The 15743-nt window shown below is 38.4% G+C and overlaps 1 protein-coding gene across 4 annotated transcripts in view; it reads left to right on the top strand.

Moving 5' to 3' along the window:
* The first annotated feature begins 5291 nt into the window (after window positions 1–5291).
* COP1 (COP1 E3 ubiquitin ligase) overlaps window positions 5292–15743 on the top strand; it is a 165277-nt gene continuing 154825 nt past the window's right edge. For 3 of the 4 annotated variants that reach the window (XM_064478015.1, XM_064478016.1, XM_010992918.3), the window contains exons 1-2: window positions 5298–5950; window positions 15551–15610. In XM_064478015.1, the coding sequence (XP_064334085.1) occupies window positions 5532–5950; window positions 15551–15610 (479 nt within the window). In that variant the 5' untranslated portion in view covers window positions 5298–5531. Of the gene's footprint in view, window positions 5951–15550; window positions 15611–15743 lie in introns of all 4 variants that reach the window. The other variant, XM_064478017.1, reaches the window with a different exon arrangement.

Here is a 15743-nt window from a genome sequence, read left to right as displayed (position 1 = left end):
AACTTCTCTTCCAACCTGACATAAATCTAATTATAATTATTATATCCAAATCCTCTCCATCCTTCACTCTAGGTTGTTTACACAAGTTCATAATTTAGTGCTACTTTAGTATTCCCAGTTTCTTGCAGAATTCAATAGGTGATAGAAACAGGTCCTGGAGGAGATACAGTATGATTTGCCAACAATTACATCTGAACACTCAGGGTACTAAGCAGAAAGAAATATTACTCATAATCTAGGAAGAGACTTGATGCAAATTACAATGGACAATGCACTGTTTTAAACATTTCTTGATTCTAGCTATACACACTTTCCCAGATTACTTCGGTATGCAACACTACATGCACGGCTGTTCAAATCCATGGACAAATTACGTGCAGAGTTATCTGCTTCAGTTTCAGCGTGAGGTGTTTTGTTTTGATTTTTCTTCTGCCCTTTAATATTATCTTGTCTCCACCTCGCAATGATACCAATTGTTGTGTTTTTGCACAATGCATGAGACTTCATTTTGTTTTGGTTTATGAACTTCCAAGTGGATTTAAACCTGCCCATAAATTCATAAAATATGTAAGCCTATGTTTTCCTAGTCGATGTTCATTTTTCCCAATCTTGTTTTTTATTTTTGTTTTTGTTTTTGTTTTTAAAGCTGACTAACTCTATTCAGTAACTTGCATTCACATTCATATAGCTCCACCTACAATTCTTCATTGTTACAGTACTTCTGATTGGCTTAGGCCATATTTTGCAACTACCTTGATTAAATTGCTACCAGTAGTTTGCAAAAGGAAATTTACTTCTCTTAATAGGGTGACTGATTTACTAAGGTATTAGTGCTATTAGTTTACCTTCTCTAAAAAAAATGCTTGTAATTTTATATAGGAAGACTGGAAGGGAATAAAAGCTAATGATGCAATTCTAGCAATGAAAACATGTGATAGACTTTTTCAGAAAAGGGACTGTCCTCAAATTATAAGAGATTGTGGGCAGGAGGGTATAACTCAGTGGTAGAGTCCGTGCTTAGCATGCATGAGGTCCTGAGTTCAATCTTCAGTACCTCCATTAAGAAATAAACAAATAAACCTAATTACTTCCCCTCTGCCCCTCCCCCCAAAAGAATAAAACCAGAGGTAGATAGTTAATCTGCGGAGAACTATAATCTCTTCTCTTTTGAGGGTGGGGTAATTAGGTTTGTTTATTCACTTGTTTAATGGAGGTACTGGGGATTGAACCCAGGTCCTCGTGCAGGCTAAACAGGCACTCTACCACTGAGCTATAACTGCCCCCTCCCTCTGGTTTTAACGTATACATTGGAGCTTTTCATTTTACCAGAAGATTATGGATTATTTTCTGCTAGATGCATTATTACGCTGTTGGGTTAAAGAAATTTTTCTATTTCTTTTCTGTCCATTCGCGTAGAAAATATTTTTCCCCATTTTCTTTTCAAGTTAGCTTTTTAATGGCTGTTTATTTCACGCCCCTTATTTTTTTTTCTTTTTTAATAGAAGGGCAATCACATTAAATTAAAAAAAAACTTAACAGGAAGCTACTATTCACTCAGAGATTTGGTTAGATAGCAAACAGGGCTAAAAGGTAGTAAACCCTTCAGGTGGGTCAGGCAGATAAAGCTTTATAGAGGGCCTCTTTTTAAGAGACTAGTTACCAAGGGCAGGGCTAGTGGAGATGTAAACCAGCGTTCTTATTTCCCTAAAATATTATATTTAGATAAGACACTTTAGAAATATATCTGGGGAGGTCAATCCTGTCGGTAATTCCATTCCATCTTAACTACATTAGATTTTACTTCAGTAGCAGTGTTTTTGTAGAAGAGTCTGGATTTTGTCCAATCACTTTTGTCATTCACAGTACTAATAATATTTAACAACATGATGCAGTCCTTTTAATTACTAGGGCTTAGTTTTTATTTTACATTTACTTTCACTTTTCATCAGTGTCATCTTTTCCACTCCTATTAGCTACTTCTCCTGGATTGTCTGACTTCCTGCATGTGTTTATGTGTGTGTTTTGCCATTCTTCCTCTTTTCTCTTCTGCTTTTCCAGAAGATCTTCCTTTTAGAAACTAGTAAAGTCTGAGTATTTTCAGAGTAGTCTTTATACATTATGTGGTATAAAAGGGAAATTATATTGCATCACATCCCCTCAGCTTCCTTTTGCATATATTTAGACTTTACTGAAGACAGGTTCCAAAGAGATAATACTAAGCATTGAGGATTTTTTTCCTAGGAGACTACTCAGCTGGGGTCATATCATTTTCTGTCCCCTGAATAAGATAACTGGAAGGAAGAGGCTATTTTACATATTTCTCCTATACTCTCTACAAAATTAATCATAGTGTTTCTCAAAAGGTTAGTCACCTGCATGAGATTCACCTGGGTGTTGATAAGAATGCACATTCATAGGCCCTACCCTGGAACCACAGAGTCAGAATCTCTGGAGTCCCAGCTTAGGGACCGGCAGTTTTATTTATGTTGTACGCTGAATGTTCTCCTGTGCCTTAGTCTGAATTTTCAATCACTGCCTATATATGCTGACTTGAGTGCATTTCCCCCCATGCTCACTCAACACACCCAAAATTAATCCATCCACTGGCCATCTCTAATTCTGCCATGCTGGTATACCTGGAGTCATTATTGGAGTTATTCATCCATGTGTTCTGCTACTTTTACTTAATCAACGTATTGGCCTTTGTGCCAGGCACTGGGAAAGACAGTGACGGACAAAACAGACATGGCTCATGCCCTGAAGGATCACCCAGATTCTTTTAGAAAGTAACTTAATCCTATAGATTCGTTTGTGTGTGGGTTTTTTTTTTTTTCAAAGAAAACTCTCTTACCGTCCTTGTCAATGTTCCAATCTAGAATTTCATCACTTATGCTTGAACTGCTATAATTTTTCCCTATTCAGTCTCTTTGCTCCTAATCTCCCGCCTCTTCTCAAAGATTAATCTGCTGAAAACTTAATCTTCAAAACATCACTTTGAATATATTTTACTCTCACTTAATGCCTTCATTATTTCCAATTGCTTATAGTCTATTTTCCAAAGTAGATTCAAGTCTATTAACGATATGGCCCCCAGATGAATTTTTACTGAATAAACTATTTTACCTCTGCCAAATAGATACCTGAATTTGATGTATGCATTCTTACTTATTTATTTTCTAGGCTCATGATTTTAATTGCACTTTGACTGACCAAGCCATACTTTTCTCTTAAGACCTAACTTTCCCTCGCCCAATCAGCATGGCTGGCCTTAAGCACTTGCTTTTGCTTCAGCTCCTATGATGATTCTATACTTTATTCATTAAATATTTGCAATGTGCTCCTTGGTAATATTACTTATCTTTTTATGTGTTTTTCTAATTGTTCAATTATTCCATAAACTTTCTGAATGTAGAAGCAACATTCTATGTTTCTCTATCTCTTCCTTGCCTAGTCCAGACCTATGTGTAATAAATGTTCAGTATTCATCAAACTCATTAATTTATTTGCACATTCCTTCATTAAAAAATTATTGAATGCCCAGTGAGAACCAATATAGTCCTTTCTTTCATAGTGCTTAAAATTTAGTTGGAAAGACAGACTTTAAGCAAATAATTAAAATAAAAATGAGATAAATTGCTTCATTCGTTTGCCAATAAATATTTACTAAGCACCTGTCATAGGCCAGGTATTGTTTTATATGCTGGGAATACAAAGATGAAGCTGACAGGCTAGTGGAGGAGAATTTTATATATATATATATTATATGTATATATATATGTGTGTGTGTATATTTTATATATATATATGTAAATATATATATACACATACACACAATGTTATAAGTGCAAACAAAATAATATACTAGGAGCACAAATGATGATGCAAATATTTCCACCAAGGAGTCAGTAAGGCTTCACATTTCAGTTGGGTCTTAAAAGTGAATTTAAAACAAGGAGTTGGATGATGCAATGTTCATAAAAGAATGGTGGTTCTTGAAAATCTGATATGACATTCTTATATCATTTTTCTGAGCAGAAACTTGAGGTAGGAATAGGAGGGTGAGCAGCTAAGGCAGACTTGAAAAGGATGGCAGCCTTATGATGGTTTACTGCCAGCTGAATAGCTAGGTCTTCATGTAGGCCCTTCCCTGACCCTGTCCCCTCAGCATGGACAGACGTCCCCAAGGAAAGGACGGCTAGCGGCCTCTATAGACTTCAACAACCAGGGCAGAAGTAAATCTGAGACCTTTCCCTCTAAGAATCATAGAAAGATACAGCTGGAAAGGATATCGAAAATCACAGTTCAGTTATTTCTAATTCACATCCCCCAGATCTTAGGGAGTCTCAAAATGGCAAATGAGAATCTGTAATCAACTTTCAATATTCCAAAAAGCCTAACAGAAGTTGCATCTTCTAGTGGTTTTAACAGCCAGGTTTCCTTGTTTTGCGCTACAATTCTATCATACCCACTTTAGCCTGAGGTTTTGGCTGAGCTGTGTCCCGATTGAGTAGAATTTGTTTTCCCATCACTGTTACGCTTAATTTGGTAAATAATTTTTCAAAATACAAGAGTAAGATCATGATCCAACTCACACGTGCTACAATGCTTGCAATTTACAAAGCACTGCTCACTGACTTCAACTTAACTGGTAATACTGTGGAATGGCTAACAACACCAGCAGAGTCCAGAGTCCTTGACTCAGTCCAGTGCTCTTTTCAAATGCTCAGAGCTTCTGAGCTCTTTCCCGAGTGTCCCAGCCTACAGAGCCTTCCAATCCCCGATTCGGAAGCACCTGTCGTGCCCTCCCCACTGGGTCAGGACTGCCCGCCGCTCCCTCTTCACGTTCTGGAATGCGGCTCGCCCCGACGCATGCGTAGTGCAGCGACTCCGCGCCGGAGCCGCTCTTCTTGGCCTAGAGCCGGGACCCTGGGTAACCCGCGAGGGTCGGCGCCCGGGACGCGCGTGCGCAGTCGCTTTTGGAGCCCTTCCCCTCTTTCCCCTCCCCTCAAACACTCCGCCACGCCCACCATCAAGTCCTCTCTCTGTAGCCTTTTCACCCCTTAACACTGCCCTGCCCTCGGGCGCGTCACGAACGAAACCGGCTCTGGACTAGGGCGGAGGTCGTTGCTAGGCCGCCGCCGTCGCCCAGGGCGCGCTGTGCGTGTCTGAGCGGCGCCCGGGCCGCCTCTCAAGTTGTATCCCCCGCCGCTCCCGCCCCTTCCGCCGCTCGCGCGCGCGCACGGCCGGCCCACGGCGCGCCCGGGTTGGCTGCGGCGGCGATCGCGGCGGCGGCGGCGGCGGCCTCGAGAGTGGTAGTGGTTCCTGCTCTGCTCTGTTAGTTCCCTCCGCCCCCTCCCGTCGGGCGCTGTTGTGTGGTTGCCTTGAAAATATCAACTTTATTGTTCCTCAGCCCCACCTCCCGGGCGGCGCGCGTCCTCAGGATGCACTGAGGCAGAGGGGAGGGAGGTGGCGGCGGGTCGCGGTCGCGGTCCCTCTCCTCCGAGCGCCCGGCCGGAGGGGAGGGAGTCACGATGTCTGGGAGCCGCCAGGCCGGGTCGGGCTCCGCCGGGACCAGCCCTGGCTCCTCCGCGGCCTCGTCGGTGACTTCCGCCTCCTCGTCCTTATCCTCTTCCCCGTCGCCCCCTTCCGTGGCGGCTTCAGCGGCAGCGCTGGGGTCCGGCGGGGCGGCCCAGGCCGCGGGCTCGGGCGGCCTCGGGGCCCCGGTGCGGCCTGTGCTGGTGGCGGCCGCCGTGTCTGGCAGCGGCGGCGGGAGCGGCGGCGGGGCGGTGTCCGCGGGCCTGTCCCGGCTCAGCTGCGCGGCCAGGCCCAGCGCCGGCGTAGGAGGGAGCAGCTCCAGCCTAGGCAGCGGCAGCAGGAAGCGACCTCTGCTCGCCCCGCTGTGCAACGGGCTCATCAACTCCTACGAGGACAAAAGCAACGACTTCGTCTGGTGGGTTGGACAAGCAGCCTCCTCCCCCTGTCTGCATTAGGAGTTTCTGCTGTGGGGGCTGCTCGGGTCTCGGATGAGGGCGATCTGTTGGGCGCTCTGGCGGTGTCCGCAGATTCGAGCATTTGCGGGGTTGGTGGGGTGAGATGGGGAAATGTTGGCGTCCCTAGGCAGGGTGTGGGTACTGACGAGGTCAGTGCTGGTGGGGAGAAGTGAAGGGAGTTTAGGGAATAATTAATAAAGGGGGAGTTGGAAGGTCAGATTGTGAATAGCTGTGCGTAAAAGGAGAGAGTTGAGGACGGAGGTTGGGCCTTGAATTTTCCGGCTATTTGGTGAATTAGGCATCCTGTCGGGATAGCTCGTTGAGGTGAATTAAAATTGTAAAGGGAGAGGATTAAGCTTCCTGGGATGCGGAGGGAGGGAGTTGTTGGTCAGAATTTGCTTTTTGAAAGTATTGTAGATGGTGCTGTCAACATGGATGTGGATGTTTTACGAAGTAGTATTTGATGTAAGTATCTGTCGTGTGTACGTGTAAATATCTCCTCCCACTTAAAAGGCTAGGTCAGTTACTTTTAAATCTGTTGTGGAGGCTCCTGTAGTTGAGAAAGTCTTTTCACAAAAAATTCCACCTCTCAACTGAATGTCTGGAAAGAGGGGACCACATTTATTAAATAACATCCGTGTGTCAAATATAACTGTACTACATCTGTATTAACACAGAGTATACTGGAACTTCTGATGTGAGAAACTCTAGGAATTAGATGTGTTGTCATAGTAAGCATCTTGAATGACACATAGTAGTACTCACTTATGACATTTGGCATAGAGGGTTCTCCTATTAAGTGAAAGACGAAGTTGATTGTCTTGCTTGAGAGTGTTTCGGGATTTTCATTGGGTTTTTGTATCCGAAACCCAATCCAAATGGTAGGATTACAACAAAATAATTGCTTGTAGCTGAGTGAGAACTGGTAGGATTTTGTGTTTTTCCTTTGGAAGAAATTGTTGGTAGGTTTAGAATACTAGTGATGTAGGAAGTTGGTTTGCAGTGTCATTATAGGGGAAGTTGATTCACTTCAGGGTTGAAGATGATCAGAGTTGGTGTCACTAAATATGATAGGGCTAGAAGTTAGAACTATAGGTAAGTTATTGATTAGACTTACAGTTTCTAGTTCCTGCAGTAAATATGTTTTTATTCATATTTTTGCTTTTGTCTTAAATTATTCTCGATTAAGAATTGATTCATTTTTCACTGAACCTGGGCCATATGTTATTTACAAATAATTTGAGCAGCTTATGATTGGGTCTAAGAGGTGTTTTGCTGGTACCCAGTAGAGAATGCCATGTGATAAAAGCAGAAGCCAATGAAGCAAAGTGAGGGTTTGCAGAATTTGTCTTTTCAGCCACCATTTGCATTTCAGTTTTCAGCAGGCTAAAGGAAAACATCCAGCATCCGTATAGCTACACTAAAATAATGTAAAACGTATGGGAAATAAGGGAATTCTTCATTCATTCAGCAGATATTTAGCGCTCACTGACTGCCAGGCTCCGTATGCACATCATTATACTTACTATAAAGCCATTTTATAGGGAATTGCAGAGGGATGGTGGAGTATAAGCAGCTGGTATTAATTTTTATTTTTTAGGGGTAAGATTATTAAAATTTTCATTAGTCTGTCGCCTAATTTTTTTAAAATTTCAACCCAGTCTCTGAATCCTAACCGTGTTGCTTAGATTATTCTGCTTGCATTTGTATTCTGAGCGTCCAGTGAGAGTCTGTAGTTAAAAATTCCAAATATTTCACTTTCTGAGAATCTCATAGTCTGTTGTTTCTTTTTCTGGTGGGGTTAGATACTCAGAAAAATTCATTAATGGGAATCATGTTTTCCTGATTCTCAAGCTAGATTTGATTTGGCCAAGCTTTTGGGGTGGGAAGATAAGGATTAGTCAAGGCCCCAGGAATCTTCGTCATTTCTGATTGGCTTTGGTTGGTTGGTTGTCTGCTTCAAGGTCAAATTGTGAACCAATCCAAATTATTCTGTTTTACATCCAAATGAGGCTGAAGTTTGAATAATGATGATAATTCCTTATCACATTTTAAAGATGTTTATACTTCATGTTTCATTTTATCTTAGAGCAATTCTGTGAATTTATATAGAACTTCCAATTTTAATATAATAGTAATGTAACTGTATTCTCATTGAGGTACAGGGAAGTATCTTTGTTTCGCATTCGACAGCTAAGGGGCAAAATGAAAACTCAGATCTCCTAGTTCTCAATTTAGTGCTTGCTTTGTGTGAAATTTAAAAATTTCAGCTCTGTCAGTTTGAGTACATGTATTTAGCTGTGTATTTAGCCTTGTGGTTCTTAAATGTCATAGATTGTGGGAAACAGCTGTTTCATTATCAGGGGAGAGTTAATAGGTAACTTGGAGTTGGATAAATCTCTGACATTCAAAGAAAGTCTTTGTTACTTTGAATTTCTTTCAAAGTTTCTTGCATGATCTATTTGACTAAACTAAACTATGATTCTTGCCTGTATTTGGAAGGTCACTTCTTTCTTTTATTCTGTCACGCTACTGTTGCCTCTTCATTAGCTTTTCCAACTCCCTGAAATGACGTTTTCTACCTCTGCAAGTCTCAGATGGTCTCTAAGTTGTAGCAGAAATAAGTATTTTTGAGTAAATAGTAAGCCCCTTGTGGGAAGGTTAACTCTGCCTGCCTGCTAAAAAGTAGGTAGGATCTACATTAAGTCCATCTACCATTTAATAAATATATGACTGCCTTTCATGTCAAACTATTAATAATAGACTCTATCCTGAAGGATTTCATGATTTAATGTGAAGAAAGAGTCTTAATCACATAATTATAGTATCACATCCTGGCATCATTGCTTCTGTTAGTACCATGGCAGATATTAAGTACTCTTCTGAATTCAAATGTTGTCTCACAGTCCTCAACATAGCCCTCTAGGCAGCCGCTACTTATTAATCACAGTAAGTATTAGAAATGAAATCTGTTGACCATTCTTGCTACTATAACTGTTTTCCAGACTACTAAAAAGTGAAATAAAATAGGCGATATCATTGAACCTGTCATGATAAAGATAAGTTTGTTTGATGAAACTTTTGGTTAAATATTTATGTACTATGTATGTACAGTGTATATGTTATTGGGCATGAGGGTGAAAAAATTTCCGAAAGTCACTGAATTATGGGATATAATTTCCCTTGTGATAGTTAGGAAAGTAAGTGGAACATTTAAGTGAAGTGGTCACATTTTAAGACCATTGTGAGCTTATGAATGGGACTAAATAATTTAAAGAGCTGTTAAAAGCTGTTAAAACCACTGAAATAAACTCCAGAGTTTATGTTATTATTATAGTAACATCAGCCAAGAACTTCCTTGAATCTGTAAAACTGAAACATAATGATTCCCTTGCTTTATAATACATGTGCCATTTGGATGACAACGGTGATGAAAGGTACACTGCCGAAGATGATGTCAGATCATAGCAGCTCATTATGGTCCTTCTGACTGTCAGATGATGGGTGATCAGCGTCGCAGTCAGCCGAAGACTTAGGTGGATCAGATGGTAGAGGGAAGAAGCAGAATATGAAAGACTTTCAATAGGTGTAGTAGGTGTAGTACTAGTTCGTTACTGAAGAATGTGCTGATTAGAGTAGTTGATTTTCCTTTTACACAGTTTTCCTGAGAAGAGACCACGTTACTTAGTTGACCATATTCCATCTAGGAGTTGTTATTGATTAAAGTACAGCCTTAAGCCTTATTGCACATTTTTTTCTCCTTGCATTTGTATGTTGTTGATGGTGATTTCTTTGCTTTAAATAATTGTTTTAGGCTGCAGCCCATTTCCTCAGAACTTCGGTAGCTTGGGAAGAAAGGCTTTGACAGTAGGATTGGTCAGTCTTCTCTTCCTTGTTTTGTATTTGTACTATCCAGAATAAAATGCTTATTAAATTCTTGACTTGTTTTCAACGTATGGTGTTCTCTCCCCATTGTTGCCCTCTACCTTGCTTGTTCTTCGTCCTCTCTTTGTATGTTTGTATACTAGAGTCTATTTGTATTAGATCTCTACCATCTCAAATATTTTCATTGAGAGTAATATTTTTTCTCTTTATGTCTCTCACATATAAGTTAATTGTCTTTTCGTTTTTCATAGTTAAGATTCATGAACTGATGTTGTCTCTGTTTCTGTGTAGAGGGAAAGGTGGGTTGTAATAGGTGATCTGACTTCTGTTCATTGTGTTTCTGATACTACCTTTGGGAATCATCCTTCTCTCTTCCTAGTCTGGGTGGTTTGATGTTGGTGCTCTTCTTCCCCAAATTCAGAATTGGAATCCATGATACCAGGTAGCCTAGTGCATTGGAATTCTTGGCCTCGGTTTAGCTTAAGGTTGGGCATTTCGCTTAAATAGAGATAATGATGCAAAGTGGGTTTAGTAAAAATTACAGATAACTATTTTGAGGACTCATTTAGATACCTAAAATTCAAAGTTCATAAACGCCAAATTTACTATAAAGTAAAGATTTAATGTATTGCACTAACAGTTGATTCAGCATACATAATAATAATACATACCTACTCCAATACAAGCTGTTGCTAGTTGCCAGGTACTGTTCTAGGGTTTAACATTACTTATTCAGTCTTTATAGCAACTGTTGGATACGGACAGTTTTATAATACCCACTTTATAGATGAGGATCGGAAAGGTTATGTAACTTGTTTCAGCTCATACAGTTAATAATGGTGGTGTCAGTATCTATACTTATACATTTTGGCTCAAAGCTCAAGTTCTTAACCACTGTATTACTTTGCCTTTATTCAGACACTGGAGATTTTGTTTAAAAATCAGCTTTATTAAGGTATAATTTGCATACAATAGAAGTCACTGATTTTAAGTGTGTAGTTCAATGAATTTGACAAATGAATTCATCTGTATAACCACCCTTATCAAAATATAGGATATTTCCATTACCCTAGAAAGTTCACTGTGCCACAACTTTGCACTCTTGTCTTTTACCTTCACCTCTGACACCTGGGAACCAGTGATCTGTTTTCTATCATTATGGTTTTGCCTTTTCTAGGATTTTGTATTAATAGAGTCATTCAGTATGTAGTCTCTTATGTCTGACTTCTTTCACTTGGCCTAATGTTTTTGAGATTCAATAATACTGAATGTTTCACTATTTTCTTTCTTTTAATTGTTGAGTAGTATTCCATTATATGGATATAACATGATGTATTTATATATTCATCAGTTAAAAGATATTTGAGTTTCTTTGTTCCTAAAGTTTTGGGCGACTGTGAAGAAAGCTGTTCTAAACATTCACAGTCAGGTTTCTGTGTGGCTATGTCTTCACGTCTCTTAGGTAAATATCTAGGACCACATTGCTGGCTTATGTGGCCAAATGTATGTTTAACAGTATAAGAAACTGCAAAACTGTTTTCTAAAGTAACTATCATTTTGCATGTCTGCCAGCAATGTATAAAAGTTTCAGTTCCATATCCTTGCCGACACTTGATGTTTTCAGTCTTTCAGATTCTAGTGGGTATGTGTAGTAGTATCTTATTGTCACAATTTGCATTTTCTTAATGACTAATGAGGTTGAGTATACTTTCATGTGCTTATTTCCATTTGCACATCCTTCATAAAATGTCTCTTCTAATCTTTTGCCTATTTTTCTCGTAAGTTGTTTGTCTTGAGTTGTAAGAGTTCTTTCTATTTTATGACTACAAGTCTTTTATCAGTCCTGTGTATTGTGATGTTTTTCTGCCAGTCTGTTGTTAGTTGTCTTAGCAGTGTCTTTTGAAGTGCAAAAGTTTAAAGTACAATTTATGGATTTTTTTTTTCTTTTATGATCTATGACTTTTGTGTTCTATCTAAGAAATTGTTGTCTAAGTCACGGAAGATTTTCTTTATATTCTAGAAGCTTTATCTTTTTGTGGTTAGGAATATAATCATTTCATGTTAATTTATATATATATATATATATATATATATATATATATATATATATATATATATATATATATATAAAAATATATATATATGTGTGTGTGTGTGTGGTAAGGGTGGAAGATTTTTTCCCCTCCACTGTAGATGTTCAGTTATTATAGTACCCATGTGTTGAAAAGTCCATCTTTGTTCATTAAATTTTCTTGGAACTTTTCTCAAGAATTAATTAATGTGTATAAATTTATTTCTGGAGTCTTTAATCTGTCCCATTGACCCATGTGTTTATCCTTATGCCAGTACCACACTGTCTTGATTCCTGTGTCCTTACAGTAGATCTTGTAATCAGATACTGTGGTTTTGTGCCTCTTTTCAAAGTCAGTTTAATTATTTAGGACCTTTGCATTTCCACAAAGATTTTAGAATTAACTTATCCATTTCTTTTTTTAAGAAAAAGCATGCTAGGATTTTAATTTGGGTCAATTTGAATCTATGACTCAATTTGGGAAGATCTGACATCTTAGCAATATTGAATCTTTTAGCCATGAACATAGCATGCTTCTTCAGTTATTTAGGTGTTTAATTCCTCTTAGCAATGTTTTATATAGTTTTCAGTGTTTGGATCTTGCATGTATCTTGTTAATCTTACCTCTAAGCACTTTGTGTTTTTGATGCTGCTGTTAAATGTTATTTTAATTTCAATTTCTAATTGTTGCTACTGTATAGAAATAAAATTTATTTTTGTATATTGACCTTGTATCCTGTGAATTGTTAAATTCACTTACTAGTTCCAGTAATTTTTTTGTAGAACCTGTGTGATTTTCTGAGAAGACAGTCATGTCACCTGCAAATCAAGATGGTGCCCTTCTTTCGAATTTTATGCCCTATAAACTAAATTTTTAAAGAAAGACTTTGCATTTTTGTTTGAGTGATACTAGTCTATGGTTTTCTTGCAATATGCATGTATGTACATACGCATGTATATCTTTATGTGTTTTTGGCTTTAGTATCAGCTTGTATTAGTTTGCTAGGGCTGCCGTACATAGCTACAGACAGGGCAGCTGAAACAGCAGAAATGTATTTTCTCACTGTTTCAGAGGCTAGAGCATGGTATTGGCAAGTTTGAGTTCTTCTGAGGCCTCTCTCCTTGGTTTGCAGATGGCCACCTTCTTGATGTGTCTTCACAAGGTTGTCGCTTGGTTTGTGTGTAGTCTGTATCCTATTATCTTTTTAGGACACCAGTCATATTGTGATTAGGGCCCACGTATAAGACCTCATTTTAACCTAATTACCTCTTTAAGGCTCAGTCTCCAAATACAGTCTTCTGAGGTACTGAGGGGTAGGATTTCAATATATGAATTTGGGAGAAGACACAATTGAGCCCATCACCCAGGGTGATACTGGACTTCTGAAAGGAGTTGAGAAATGTTCTCTCTCTATTTTCTGAGAGTTTGTGGAGTTGGTATGTTTGGTCGAATCCGTCAGTGAAGCCATGCTATTTGTGGAAAGGTTTATTTACTCCTTCGGTTTCTTTGATGGATGGAGAACTGCGCAGGCTCCTTATTTCTTGAGTGAGTTTATTGAGACTTGTTTCATGGTCCATCATAGCTGTATCTTGGTTAATGTTGCATATGCACTCGAAGAAAATGAGTATTCTGCTGTGTGTAGCCTGGCGTATTCTCTAAATGTCAGTCAAGTTGGTGGATGTGTTAGGCTCTGTATACCCCTGCTGATTTTCTATGTACTTGTTTTGTCAGTTACTGAAAGAGGAGTGTTAAAATCTTTAACCGTTCCAAGTATAATCGTGGATTTCACTATGTCTCCTTGCACTACTGTCAACTTTTGTTTCATGTGTTTTGAACCTTGGTAAGTAGGGCATTTAGAGTTGGTGGATTGATCCCCTTGTCATTTTAAAATGTCCTTGCTTATTCCTGGTAATATTTGTTGTTCTGAAATCTATTTAGTCTGTTAAGGTAGCCTCTACAGCTTTCTTAAGTGTTTGCATGGCATGTTATTTTGTCCTTCACTACTTCTATGGCCTGTTTTAATATTTAATAAGTAGATTTCTTGTAGATAGCATTTAGCTGAGTCCTTTTTATTTTATATGATAATTTGCCTTTTTAATTGAATTGGTTAGGCTGTTTGCATTTTAACGTAAATACGATGTGCTTGGTTTTATGTGTACATCTTGCTTGCTTTTTATTTTCTGTTTGTCTCATCTATTATTCCTTTTTTTCTTCCTTTCCTATCCTCTTCTGGATTAGTTGGGTATTTTTAAGATTTCTGTTTTGTTTCCACAGTTGATTTATTAGTGATAATTGTGTTGTATGTGTGTGTGTTTAGAGGGGAATGCTTGCTCTAGGGTTTGCAATACTTATTCTAAATTTTTTATACCCTACCTTCAAATGGCATTACATCATTTCATGTACAGTGTAAGAATTTTGCAACAGTATGCTTCCATTCTGTAGCATTCTTTCCAGTTACTCCCTCATGGCCAGAAGTGTAAGTTAAGTTCTCTATTCCTTTAAAAAAAAAAAAAACTGAGGTAAAATTCATACCTCATAAAATTACCACTTTAATTATTTGAAGTGTACAGTTTAGCAGAAAGATCTCTTTCCCCAAATCTTAAAAATGCTCTTTTAGCGGTGCTGTTTAAAAGGTTGGGTGTTAATATCTAGATCGAGAATTTGGATGTTTACTCTTGTCCATTTAACAGTTAAGTTTTAGAAAATTAATCAGTGTTAGGACCGCACAGTTTCATCCAAGGAAACAGTTTTTTTTTTAAATCAAAATAATATGTGGAGAAATTAAGACAGTGTGTTATTGGCGTAAGAATAGACAGATCAGTATTAATGAATAGAGAGCCCAGAAGTAGACCCACATAAATATAGTCAACGATCTTTGACAAAGCAGCAGAGGCAAAACAATGTAGAAAAGATAGCTTTTCTAGCAAATGGTGCTGGAACAACCTGACATCCACATGCAGAAAAATGAACCTAGAAACAGATTTTATAACTTTAACATCTGGTCTCAGTTCCCTCATCTATAAAATGGGTCTACTAATAGTTACCTGCCAACACTGTGCTGTTGAATGGACTAAATGAGTTAATATGTCATTGCTTTAATGGATATGCATAGTTTGTGTTAAGTATTAGCTCTCATTACCATCTTCACTACCTAGAAGAGTTACTGAAATTGGAATTTAAATTTATCACTCAGGAAATTACTTTTCTTTGAGATAGGAAATATAAGGATTCAGATGAGCAGGTCTGGGTAGGTACTTTTAAGTACAGGGATGGTTGAAAAAATGGTAGAACTTAAACACTCTTGTAATTGTGTTCACTTTCAAAAATTATGGGCAAGTTAAAGTATTGGGGCCAGGTAAACTTTTCATTTACTTCATCTTAGAACTTGATGTCCCCTACGGCCATTTTGAACAAATTGTCATTTTACCAGCATTTCCCTAAAGCTCATTCAGCTCAATAGAAATTTCATCTCTCATTGATGAAAAGTGTGAAGACTTAGCTGTGTATTGAAATATGATTTTGTTAGTATTGTTATTAGCTTTTTTCAATTAGTAACCACTCTACTTTAAAAATGTATTAATTATTTTTCTGTTTTCTTTTTAGCCCTATCTGCTTTGATATGATTGAGGAAGCATACATGACGAAGTGTGGCCATAGCTTTTGGTAAGATGATTTTATTTAGTGAAATTGCCTTTTGGCAATTTTTAATTTGTGTGTAAATGTAGCCAGTGAGAAGTTAATGTTTTTAAAACTAATTTTGGTTATTTTGAATCGTATTTCTGTGACTGATACGTCT

The sequence above is a fragment of the Camelus dromedarius genome, chromosome 23 (assembly GCF_036321535.1).
Source record: "Camelus dromedarius isolate mCamDro1 chromosome 23, mCamDro1.pat, whole genome shotgun sequence".
NCBI classification, from domain to species: domain Eukaryota; kingdom Metazoa; phylum Chordata; class Mammalia; order Artiodactyla; family Camelidae; genus Camelus; species Camelus dromedarius.
This window is presented reverse-complemented; position numbering and strand designations above follow the sequence as displayed.